The sequence below is a fragment of the Indicator indicator genome, chromosome 9, assembly GCF_027791375.1.
Source record: "Indicator indicator isolate 239-I01 chromosome 9, UM_Iind_1.1, whole genome shotgun sequence".
Classification (NCBI taxonomy): Eukaryota; Metazoa; Chordata; class Aves; order Piciformes; family Indicatoridae; genus Indicator; species Indicator indicator.
Window position 1 is genome coordinate 11,383,284 of NC_072018.1, and position 13,337 is coordinate 11,396,620.

The 13,337-nt window shown below is 40.4% G+C and overlaps 1 protein-coding gene across 2 annotated transcripts in view; it reads right to left on the bottom strand.

Moving 5' to 3' along the window:
• EML6 (EMAP like 6) overlaps window positions 1–13,337 on the bottom strand; it is a 102,881-nt gene that overhangs the window by 13,904 nt on the left and 75,640 nt on the right. Inside the window, exons 24-29 of one of the 2 annotated variants that reach the window (XM_054383408.1) lie at window positions 13,156–13,244; window positions 12,364–12,540; window positions 12,060–12,261; window positions 11,709–11,835; window positions 2,541–2,555; window positions 1,283–1,291 (exon numbers count right to left, since the gene is read on the bottom strand). In XM_054383408.1, the coding sequence (XP_054239383.1) occupies window positions 1,283–1,291; window positions 2,541–2,555; window positions 11,709–11,835; window positions 12,060–12,261; window positions 12,364–12,540; window positions 13,156–13,244 (619 nt within the window). The remainder of the gene's footprint in view (window positions 1–1,282; window positions 1,292–2,540; window positions 2,556–11,708; window positions 11,836–12,059; window positions 12,262–12,363; window positions 12,541–13,155; window positions 13,245–13,337) is intronic. The other variant, XM_054383407.1, reaches the window with a different exon arrangement.

The window sequence follows — 13,337 nt, forward strand, 5'->3', positions numbered from 1 at the left end:
TGTTGACTTCCAAAAATTATCTAAAAGACTTTCTATAGCTGGCAGCTGACCTTTCCCCAGCCTTGCTTCTCTAAGAAACCCATCACAAAACCTTGGCATGACTTCATTAAAATCTTCTCAAAACCATATTAGAGGTAAAATGGTTATGTGTTAAAATACATGAGTAATTCATCCATGTCAATTTAACAGACACTAAGGCCAGCAAAGCATTTTAATAGAATTACAGTTGCTAAATGTAGCTAAAAATGTAAATGTAGAACACAGACTGAAACAAAACTCGCTTTATGCAAATGGACTTCAAAGACAGATAACCTTTACTGCTACAATTGATCCTTCTGAGAAAACAAAAAGAAGTCACCAACCTGAGAGAGCTCATGCTCTGTAAATTAATGACCTTACAAAATCAAAAGCCTGTTGCACAGACTACGCTTTAGATGACCATTGTGTTAATTTAAGCATAAGGATTCTCCCTTTCCATGAACAGAAATCCATGATGGCGAATTCTAACCCTGCCAATGGCAGAAAAGAGCCGTAAGTATTGCACTGGATTACTAGAGAAATCAGCCTGCAGAAACCTGGCGTAGATTCTTTATCCATCCATAATATACTCAACTTACAGAAAAGACACAATTGTATTAATTGATCTGGGGCAGAAGTGGTGATGGCTGTAGAATGAAAACTGATAAGGTGAAATGCTTCCTCCAAAACCTTACTTGATGGCTGCTGTTAATAGTACAAAACCCACCCCACTGCATGCCTTCAAACTAATGGCAAATTCTGGAGAGAGGGGTAAACAACAGCAGGGTTCTGTGAGTAAAAATCCAAAATGCCTGGCTTCCAGTTAGTTACTAAACACTCACAATTGGAAAGCGTTTCCACAGTTTAAGATCCAAAAACAGGGGCAAACTTGAATTATTCTGTAAAAATTAGATTGGTCTTGTCCTTATACTGTAACTACCATCAATTCTCATTTTGCAGAAGTTAGCTGCATAAAAATGAATTCCCTTTTGCGTAGAGGGAGCTGCCTTCACTGGAATTGCATTTTTTAATGGATGGTACTAAAGGCAAAAGCTGACAAAATGCGTAACTAGAACACTTCATGCAAACACATAAAATACTTATCACGAGAGTAAGTAGCATAAAAACCTGAGCTCTAAAAAAGACAACAAAGCTGGAGGTAAACACACCAACCCACTTTTCAAGCAAACAAGCAAGCTCACTAAGTGCTAGCACAGAACATTAGGCAGGTGACCTTGTGACATTAAAAGAGCAAAAGAGTTACCTTGATCCCCTTTGTAAGCAGCAAACAAAGCCAAGTAAGAAACTTAATACAGTTTAGGTGTACTTCTGACCAATTCACTCATGCACAAGCACGTTTAGAGTTGATCAGTCATTCCTTTGTGGCACAAAACATGCTAGTTAAGCATGCCAGCAAGAACTAAACCAGAAATTAAAAGAGTGCACCAGTCTAGAAAGTTGGAAACACAGTACCCTGGCAGCCCTGGGTATTTGCTGAACTACAGATGTGACGGAATAGAGGGTCAAAAAGGGAGCTGCATCCATGCTTCCTGCACACTTTATACTGCAGGAGAACACGATTCCAAACGTGTGTTTGTTTTCAGGTGCCTGGCAGGGATGGAAACTGGTAGAAATGGAACAGCCTTACAAGCACTGTGGAGAATTTCACACAATGGATGCTTGTTCTCTGTCCTAGCTCAGCCCGCAATTTAGCCTCACAATTGTTCACTGGTAGCCAACTTACAGGGACAGTTTGTACTTTTTTGTTTAAAGGGAAACAAGTACCTCTGTTTCCTCTGAAAGTGGAAGTCACATTACATAACCACCAGTGGTAATTGGACCAGTGGAGAAGGGGTGGAGGAAATTAGTACAAAACTTAATTCTCTTACCAAATAAAGGCATTATGTGACTAGAACAGCAAAAGCCATTTCAGCCCAGATTTACTAAGGTCTTTGAATCAGCACTTATGGAAACAATAATAATTTTCTTATATACTTCCTAGTTTTTTTTCTGTTTTAGTCTAATTTTAAAATTTATTGCTTTTACATTTCTTTACCTAGGAGTTTCAGATAAAGTTCATGACAACAGCAAGCTGAAAGTTTTTTATGAAAGCCAGAGAACACTCCTGCTGTGATATGATTGATAATTACTAGACTGTAAGCACAAGATTCAATTTGGAAACATACACACACACATATATACTTTTGTATATATTTAGTCACAGTACACACAAACAAAAATCTCGTGTACACTCATATATACAGGTATACACACGGAGGTATGCATTCATTGCCTTATAATAATCTTACATGTAAAGCAGCATCAAACTGTTAATATTTTAAGAAGTAATTTCATTTGTAACAAGTCTGTGACTACACCTGATTGATTCGGACACATGAGAGGGCAGTGCCAAGACCAGAAATTTGCAGTGTAGCAAATTACCTTTACCCTTTTTGACCAGTGCAACCTGTACATTCACACCAATCTGTGCTTTTTCTGTGCTCAGTGTTGTTAGTACTTACTTGACAATTCCCTGCCTCCAGAGGAAAGCAAGTTAAAACACAATACAAGCATTAACGGTTTCTTTCCAGTAATTTAAAATAAAAGTGGGGTGAATGAGTTCCAAGAAAGACAAGATACAGGCAGACATTAGAGGGCTTTCAGTTCTTTAAATACTGTGAATACAGCAAATAAAAGTTCTGTTACTAATGATTATCTTCATGATAACCTTACACAGGTATGCACAGTTACAAAGCAGTTATTTAAACTGACAAAGTCTAACCTACTGTCTTCACAGGTCTTCATGCAGAAACATAAAATGGTGCAAGTGACCACTGATTCGCTCTCACCTAAGCAAGAAGGCCACCTGAAATGGCCAAGACCCATGAGTAGGAAGAGAAGCCTAAATCACAGGTGGGGTGTACAGGCAGCACCAGGGCAGAGAATAACAGATGGTTGTAGCAAGGGCTGGGCAGCGGAGAAAATGGAATAGGAGTCTGGGAGAGGGGGGCACCTTGAGGAAGAAGAGACATGTGATCTTAGAGTAGAAGTAAAGAGGGGGGGGAAAAAAAAGTTACATCAATTCAGACAAAAAATAAAGGACAGAAAAAGACCAAATATCATTACCAAAAAATCATATGGGACAGGAATAACCAACTCATGTTTTTAGAGCACACAGCATAATGTCTCTCTGGTAAGAGACGCTGTCTGCATCAGTAAAAAATGGTGAGACTACAAATATTCTGTTCTAAGGCCAATGGGAACAGAATTGGACCTTCAGAAACAATGCTGCATAAAAATGACAAATAATGAGGTTTGGAGCAGGGGCAGGTGGACAAAAATGTCTTGGCACCAAGAAGGTGACAGGCTGGGTCAAGTAGAATTGGGTAGCAAAGAAGCTGAACAGAGCCCAAAAACGGAAACTAATGTGTGCAGTTAGATGTCTGCTAACGCAGAAGAAAAAGACTTGGATGCTACACCAAAAATCAAATGAGCAGGACTGCTCCCAAGAAGAGAAAACAAGGTTCACAGGAAGGTAAGACGATCTGTTGCTGGTGGGTTTGTTTGGACAAGAGAATTACATACATAGAAGATTTACATGCTGCCACTTTTCCTGTACATCTTGTTTGTAACAAAACAACAAAACAGGAGAGTATTCAAAATGAAGAGACACTACTAATACAGTGGTTCAAAAGAAATCTGAAATAATACCAGGGGGAAGCATTAATTGTAATCTGTATTAAAATCCTAGCACTGAAAAAGCCTTTAGCATGGCTACAGTATTTATGATTTCATATGTATGCTGATGCACTCTTTAAAAAAAATGAAAAGAGGAGATACTGCATAAGGTATGGTGGTGATAGCCATCTGAGTATTGGGTAAGGGAAACTAGTCATTGCATTCACATGGCATTCTAGTTCAGTCTCCATGTGAAGCAAGCAGAAAAGCAGATTAATAAGGGTAATCACTTCTGAATGAAATCTGAAGGTCTTTGTTTTTTAACAAGTTAATTGTTCTAAGGATCTTTTAAAGCTGTTAATCTGAGTACCTACTGTAACAGGCTGGCCCTATGGCATAGAGACCTGCCATACATAATACACCACACAGACAGGGCTGGCTGGAAGATCCCTTAGTCTCCTTTGCCTAAACCAGCTTCAAGGAAAACACTGTAACTTGTTTTCAGCAAAACCTCAACTTCTGGGTTTGACCTAAAAAGTTTTGGACACCTTAGTTAATTAGACTTCAGGAGAACTCTTTCCATGTACTATTATGACATCAGAATCAACCCAACTTTAACCCATTTGGGAATGCCTCTCTTTCTTTATGCTTTTTTGGGGGGGGGGGGGGGTTGTGATTGTTTGAGAGAAGAGTCTTTTCCATGTGATTTGTTATTTCTTACATAAATTCTGACCTGTTTTGAAGATGTGCTCATTGTATAAATAAAAATATTCAACCAACAGCTTTTGGGTTGGAGGTAAAACACAACAGGTAGAAAAAAAGCAACCTTCCCCTGAAGAATGAAGCACAGCTCTTTTGATCCATCTTGGTCTAAAAGCTGCATGATCACCTTCAAAAAAGCTGGATATTTTGCATCAACCTCAGTGCAGAGAGTGCTCAAGGTTCAGAGAAATGCTGGTAACACATTGGGCATTGTGACAGTAATTTCACCCCTCAATTCCACACCTACAAAGTGTAACACAAATGAAGACAATCTTTGGGCCAACTTTGTGCTGACCTGTGGGAGAAGCACAATTGACTCAGTTCAGAAGGTTGGCAGGGACCACAAAAGCACCAGTCACAATGTATGCAATGTATGTATGGGGTCAAGTGTGGTGAAACCAGCATGCTGCCAAATTCCATTTAGGACCTATTAACTTGACATAATGCTGTTGAGAAAGTAAAAGTGCATATTCAAAAGGATGCTATTCAAACAGTAGGTTTCTGCTGAAATAAGCACGGAGTTATTTTCTCCACCCTAGGGATGTGTTTTTCCAGACACACTTTGAATAGTTCCCATCTACACGTAAGTACACCACAGATTCACATTCAAAACTTTTACATTGTGCCCGCAGACGTGTGCATGTAAAAGTGCATGAACAAACCTTGTAGCCATGTCTAATATTTCAGTTAGTGGCATAAAGGCTTGTACTTGCCACTTGTCAGGGCTATTTTGAAAGCTTATATAATTCAGCGGATGTTGTAAAGAAAAAAAATAATCAAAAGAATAATATTTAAAGGGGAAAAAAATCCAACTTCTTAAACTTTTTTAGCTTATCATCTTTATCAGGACATATGATTACAAATGATACAACAACTCTCAGACAATTAACTTGGAGTGAGACCAGCCACTACATGTTAAAACAACAGAAAACTGGACAAACATGCTAATGCTGCGTTTTGTTTTTCAGTAGCAGGTATATCACAAGAATTTTCATTTACACAGACTCATGCAAATCAAAGTAAATGGAAGCTGCAAGCACAGGATCTATCTTAGCAGTTAGTAGAAAGCATAATGCAAATGTATCTTTGCCTTTCATATTAGTAACATAAATAGTCTTCACAGAAGCGTGTTTGACTTTTTAGCATATGAACTCTTCGGCAGTTAAAATGGTCCCATTTCAAAAGTTAGCCCTTTTCTGAGCTGAAGAACAGTTCCTACGTAACAGTGGAGCTTACAATTGTCCTGGATTGTCTGGGACAGTCCCACCAGTGACCAACTGGTCCCGTGGTGTGGGAGCACTGCTCTTGGAGCTCCCACACTGCGAGACTGCTCCTGCAGCTCCTCTCATTGGCACCCCACTTCTGTACCACAGAGGCAGAGCAAAGAAGGGGATACCAATCAGAGGAGCAAAAAAAAGGAAGAGGGAAAGTAAGGGCAGGTAGGGGGCATAGGAGGACAGACATGGAAAGGGAGAAGAAAAACAAGAAGATTGGGGAGAGGAGAGAGAAACGAAAATCAGTTAATCATCTTAATCAAAAGCATGGACTAATACAACTGCAAGACATTTTAAAACTCTTCCTCAGTCTCATATCTCCTGTTGTTTTTCCATCCTAAAGGTGTAACTGATGACAGAGACATTAAACTTTGGGTCTCCTACGAAAATACCAAATTATGATTTATTTCAAGTCCTGCAAATAAAATCCATCATGTAACTTCTACATTCCTCCAAGATATTTGCAGAATCATTATTCACATTATGTAGATAAATGAGACAGGGAAAGTACATTTGATAAAGGGCTTTATTTATTCTAAGTTTTTCATGTACAAGTTTTTTGCCCTTTATAATCATTAAACTTCTCTGACCAGTTTGCTTAGGTGCTCAATACCATGGAGATCTGGAGAAGACCAGTGTAATCTGGATTTCCTTTCCACCTTGCTGTATTATGCTAGGCCCAGAGCACACACTAGGTAGTAATGGAGGGTGCAGAGCAGCTATCTCAAATGTACATCAGCTCTGTCCTCCTACTCTTTCTAATGGGGGAGAGAAGGGACAAGAACTGCTGGATCCTCTTTTCTGACTTGGGAGTTGTCAGCTCCTTTCCAGAAAGGTGGAAATTGTTGCAAAGGTCTGCACTCATAACCAAGTACTGCCTGCATTGGCTCTCAACTGCACACCTGCAGTCTTCTCAAGAAACACATCACAATTCCCAAGATCAACCCCCTCCGGAATTGTTAGTGACTTGTTATTTCTACAGATATCATAGAATCATAGAATCAGTCAGGGTTGGAAGGGACCACAAGGATCATCCAGTTCCAACCCCCTGCCATGGGCAGGGACACCTGTGATGGTTTGAAACTATCTTTTTAATTTTTCCTTGCAAAGTTCTAGATCAAGCTGGCCAGAGCCTCATCCAGCCTGGCCATAAACACCTCCAGGGATGGGGCCCCAACCACCTCCCTGGACAACCCATTCCAGGCTCTCACCACTCTCATGGTGAAGAACTTCTTCCTCACATCCAGCCTGAATCTCCCCACTTCCAGCTTCATTCTATTCCCCCTAGTCCTATCACTACCTGATATCCTAAAAAGTCCCTCCCCAGCTTTCTTGTAGGCCCCTTAAGATACTGGAAGGCCACAATAAGGTCACCTCAGAGCCTTCTCTTCTCCAGACTGAACAGCCCCAACTCTTTCAGTCTCTCCTCATAGGAGAGGTGCTCCAGCCCTCTGATCATCCTGGTGGCCCTTCTCTGGACACCTTCCAGCATGTCCATATCCCTCTTGTAATAGGGCCTCCAGAACTGGACGCAGTACTCCAGGTGGGGTCTCACCAGAGCTGAGTAGAGGGGGAGAATCACCTCCCTTGACCTGCTGGCCACATTTCTTTTGATGCAGCCCAGGATCTGGTTGGCTTTCTGGGCTGCAAGTGCACACTGACAGCTCATGTTGAGCTTCTCATCCACCAGCACCCCCAAGTCCCTCTCCTCAGGGCTGCTTTCAGCCAGTCACTGCCCAGCCTGGATTTGTGCTTGGGATTGCCTCAACCCAGATGCAGGACCCTGCACTTGGTCTTGTTGAACCTCATGAGGTTGGCTTGTGCCCACCTGTCCAGCCTGTCAAGGTGCCTCTGGATGCCATCCCTTCCCTCCAGTGTGTTTGCTGCACCACACAGCTTGGTGTCATCAGCAGACTTGCTGAGGGTGCAACTCAATGCCACTGTCCATGTCACCGACAAAGATGTTGAACAAACAATGTGTATTGAATATTTCAGATTCACTCCTACTACTACAGAAGCACAGAGTCCAGCTGCCTTATTCTAGCAAACACAAAGGTAATAACAGAAATGCAGCTATAATAAAGAGGAAACTAAAACAGCCAACTTCTTGAACCAAACTGTCTCCTACATAGCAGCTTTGTATTATGTAAGCAGGGAAATAACTTTTTAAGCAGCAATTAACCTTCTGAATATTACTATTTAAAAAAATAAACAAAGTGAGCCTTAAGTCTTGGCCCTCAAGAAACAGCTCATAAGACAGACCCAGCTATTCATGTCTATTGCTTGAGCTGGAAGCTTGGTTTTTTTTCCCTCTTCCTTTCCTTTCTTAAACTCTGTAATTCTGGATTTCTACCCACTATACCTCTGAACAATTCACACTTTTTCCTTTCTCAAACACAATGAAAATACAGTAAGGGGGCTTTATTATTAGAACCTCACTGCACTTTGCAATGAAGTGAACTGGGAGTTATATTCAGGTCCTCTGACTCTGCTTCTATTAATGGCCTCCCAGGTCACAGAATCACAGTATCAATAAGGTTGGAAAAGACCTCAAGGACCATCAAGTCCAACCTGTCACCCAAGACCTCATGACTACTAAATCATGGCACCAAGTGCCACGTCCAATCCCCTCCTGAACACCTCCAGGGATGGTGACTCCACCACCTCCCTGGGCAGCACATTCCAATGGCTAACAACTCTCTTCATGAAGAACTTTCTCCTCAAGGTTATAACATAGTTGTCAAAATTCAGGCAGTGTGGACAGTGTGCACACCCCATCACATGCAGTCTTTGGGGTATTCAGGCAGACACATGGCACAATTACTAAGAGGAATATTTAGAATGTTTTCTCTAGATAATCTTCCCCCTCAAAAGACTACCAGGTTTCCCCACATACCTGCCTGAAAAAGAATCTTGGTTCCCTTCTCCATATCTGAAGAGACTGGGAGAGTTTACTTTCATGTGCCTTTCGCAGAAACTGTAAAGCTTTGTGAACTGGCTTTTGTATCACTTGTTGCCATCTCACTCAGCCTTCTGCATAGACATCTCAAGACTCTACGTCCTGAAGACCTGATGAAGTAAAACTCACGTTTTTCTGAACACTGACAGTTGAGAACCTTTAGGCTTTTTATTTCACCTGGCTTGATCATTTGTCACTTTGTACTCTTGTAGGTGAAAAGTCAGCCCAGTGCTTTCAGGAAGCTTTTAGAATATGGTCAGACAACCCCTTTGTTAGCTGCTGCATTTCTTTGTATTCTCAGAAAAGATGGAATCTGGCACAGTTCTGAAGTTTGCCTCATAATTCATCTGTCTTATAAGAAAAGTTGGCTTCACTCCAGAGCATTCATAATTGTGTTAAGATTCTGCATAAACTGTGCACATATTGGTACAATTTTAGACAAAAATGGAAGTCTTTGCAGCTGCAGAGGCTATACTCATTAGTCCTATCTTACTGTAGCCAAGCCCCAGTACCTTTCACAGCTTAAGACCCTATCCTGGCACACCACTCTCAGAAACTGCAGTTTTGCCTAAATCTCACCATAACATTTCTACTTCTAATTGTCTGACTACAAATTCTGGTAATTTATATTAATTTGATGAAAAAAAAGGGAAGTGTAACCATATCTTTGCCTAACAAGCTATATATGAAAACAATGGGATTCCAAATACCAAAGATGTGATTATATTGAAGTAGCTATAATTGGAAGAGGACATATAGAAAACACATAGAATAGCTGTGACTCTTTAGCAGAAAAGATGGAAAGGACAGTTACAAGGGTTTATTTTTAAATTATTTTAAAATGAAGGACAAAATTGTTGATTACATAGAGACAATAAGAAGTAAAAAGGATACAGTGCCTGTTAAAACTTCCCTTTTGGCTCTCATCAGTCTAAAACTTGTTATGGGACAGATTATTCCTTCATGCTATTTTCATGTACAGTCATTATGAAGAGACCATTATGGCAATGGAAGGCAACTTCACCACAGAGGAGCTGTCTAACCATTTAATTAGCCCACCAGCTATGAACAGAGTAGGTAGTGTGGAAGCACTAGAAGATCTCCCAGCTTCAGTGTTGCTTTGTAATGTTGGGCAGCACAAGCCCCATTTTTCCCACATTAGGGATTACCAGTGTTAGTGTGGCAAACTGGAAGCCTCCTTCCTTTGTCTTGTAATGTCCTGCTTTGGAAGTACAGTATGTTTTATTGAAAAGGTTCAAAGAGGCCTGTTAATTTCAGGGCCTTAATTTCAATGCCTTCCTCTACAGCAACACAGCAGGTTCAGCTCGATCGGCTTAGGCAGTGCAGGACTGAAAATGTGAACAGACTCAGCCTGAAGTGTACATGGTAGGCTAGTACACTCTGAAAAGCAGGGTACTTGCTGGCATCAGATGGCAGACCCAGGGCCAGGTCCAAGAGAAGGAAAGCTTCGTAGCAGGGAACCAAAGGGACTGCAGTGATTTCCCTCTCCTAGACTGAAAAGAGTGCTGAAAAGCTCCAGGAGAGACTAATGCTTATGCTCACGTTGTTGGGAATTCACTAGCACAAACCACTTGAAAGCTCAGCTTAATCAGTCAGTTAAACTCCTTTTACAAGTTACTTGAGCATCATCAAAGCAGAACAAAGCAGCTGGAAGGTGCAAGGGCTTCTGGTGTAAAACATCTGGCCACTGTACCACTGGCATTTGTTATTTCACATGTAGTAAGAATTTAGTGGTATTCACCCAAAACAAAATATTTTTCCCCCTTTTATAACTCAATCTCAAAACATTAACGTTTGCTAGATAACACACTACACCTTTTTATAGAAAAATGCAGAAACAAAGACTCAGAAGTTGGTACACAGAGTTAGAGGCTGTCTGTAGCAATATTCTATTTGCCAACGATCAGCAAGCAGCTCTGCAACAGGAAGAGCAAGAAGGCAGCTCTACATGCTCCAGAGAGGTCTCTTATTGACGTGCCGGCCATTTCTGCACACAGCTTTCATCTCCTGCAGCACCCGCAGCAGGGATCCTACAGTGCACCAGTGCTTCCTTTTGCAACTGCTCTATTCACTGACGACTCTCTATCCTGTTCTCTAACTAGGGCAGGATCCCTGTGGGGAGAACAATATGCCATTGCATCACTGGCATTGTTACTAGCCACATGTTCTGGATAGACTGAGGGGAAACAACTAAGCTTAAATTCTTCATGTGAGTTAACCTATAGCAGTTATTTCTTTTTGTCAGTGCCCAACATTGAACAAAAGCAATAAAACACATGATAAAGAACGCTTATAAAAATAAATTTTATCAAAAGAGACAGCATGGATTCACAGTTGACTCATCAACTAGATTCATGGGTGTAGATTTACTGCTCCGTATTACAGAGAGAAATGTACTTTGCTGGTTAGAGATACTCCTGTTCTGTCTCAGCAGTCCTGTCCCAAGCAGTTTTCACTCACCCACTCCCCCAGGTCTGTGTTTCACTGGACTGACCTCACTGTCTGTGCTTAGCTCTTACCTCTTCTCTTTTCTGTTATCTCCACTACTGTTCTCATTCCAGCTTCTTTTTTTTCCCCACAATAATTCAGCATAAGGCCAACATGTGTCATAGGGAATTTCAACATTAACAATAACAAAGTGGTGCAATTATAAGCAACTGAAATCTTCAGTGAAAACCTCACTGAAAGCCTCACCTACTAAGTATTTACATGCTCACCCTATCACATACACCCTCCTGCAGGCATATGCACAGCTACACATACTAATTAGGAAAGAGTATAACTGCTTATGTGAACAGCACAGGAGAACACAATGCTCACAGCTGATTTACTTACATACACATATTTTTCACCACATTTACAATTGTACCTTGTGAGGACTATTTTAAATGTTATCCTGTGAATGATAAAATGCCTTTCTTATTTTTAAGGACTTATTTTAGCTAAATTAAGAGATGCAATGTACATTTGGAAGCAAATGCCTTTGTGTGACATACCTCTCTTCTACTGAAACCTCCTTCAGCTGCTGATGTGGTTTTGTCCCTTCCATTTCTCGGATGCTTACTGCATAGATCTTAGTGGTATAGTCAATTGCTTTTTCTCTTGCAACATCACTATCATAACCTTAGGAAAACAAAACATAAAATAAAACAAACTACCCTTGTTTCATAGTGGAAGAGTGAAAAATAAGATCTGTAACAATAAAAGAAAGGAAATAAATCCTTCCAAGCTCTCCCTACACTGGACTTTAGCACATGAAAGTTTCTTGCCCACTTCAAGTTAAACGCCCATGTGAATCTGTGGAATGAAGACTAAATTAAAGACTTGTTTTATGCAATCTTTTTTACCTCCATCTTCTTCTGCATCTGTGTCTGATTCTTCACTATCAACCAGCTTACTCTCCTGAATGCCCAAAAATTCTCTGGTCCAGATCATCAAAGCTGTATCAGCACCACCTACAGTCAGTAGCACAGAATCATTGTGTAACCACCGCACGTTGGTTACCTGCGCGCTGTGACCCACATACTTCTTGAATTTTGCATGCTGGCCCTGTAGCACAAAGAATTCACACATTAGCAAGCTGACATACTGCTAATAGTGTCTTCCTTTTCTTGCACACTTTCTAATGACAGAAATACACATGCTTATTACCTTCACTGGATACGAAAAAAGCTTCACAAAACCAAAATCATCTCCCGTAGCTAACAGTGTTCCGTCTTTGGTAAGACTAGCTGCGTTCACAACGGTGACATCGCTGTGCATGGGCCAAATTCCTTCACAAGTAGGGCCCAGAACACATGTCCAGGTGTCCCACTCAATCTTCTCTATCTGCAATCAAAATTTACCCAAGAGAAGTAATCTTAATACATAAAAAACACACACCGGTTCATGTATATACTTTCCTATGTTTCATATTAACTGAAGTTTTAGAAAAAGTTCAGTGTTTCTAGCTCCTTAATACAAACTGCATATCTTTATCCAAAGGCTTACTTTCTGTCTTCCCACTTGCCCAAGGTAGAGCAATGATTCGGAAACAAATCTCAAAGGTTTCCTAAGGTGATAAACATTGGCTATTTTGTAGAACAACTGTGTATTCCAAGTAATCAACACCATTAAAAGCCAGGTCATACTGTTTAAAGGTGGTTTGCAACCTGTATGCACACCGAGTACCCAGCAAATGGGTGATTGTTCAGTAAAGGAGATTCTGGCAATGACTGCTATTAAACAGATAGTAAGTTCAGATACACAAACAGAAACTTGTAAGTTCTACCCTTTTACAAATGTTAGGAGAGACACTGCATAGAATGATTAAATAATTCTGACCACTGTAAATATAGTATTTTAAAAGGAAAAAAATACCATTTGAAGACAAAATATGCTAATTTTCAACAGCCCACAATAATAACTTTCACAGTAAAAAAATCCAGTAAGCATAGTTCATACCTCAGCAATTCTTATAATATGCCTTTTCCCCCTTGGTGCTTCAAAAAATAGTTGTTCTTTCGCACCAGAATTGACTTGCAATAATTTTCCTGGATATGAAATAAGAGTTTATTATGAATCTTATTCATTATTATGAATATTAGGAACTTTCTTCTTAGTGAAGATTTCTGGGGGTAAGCAAA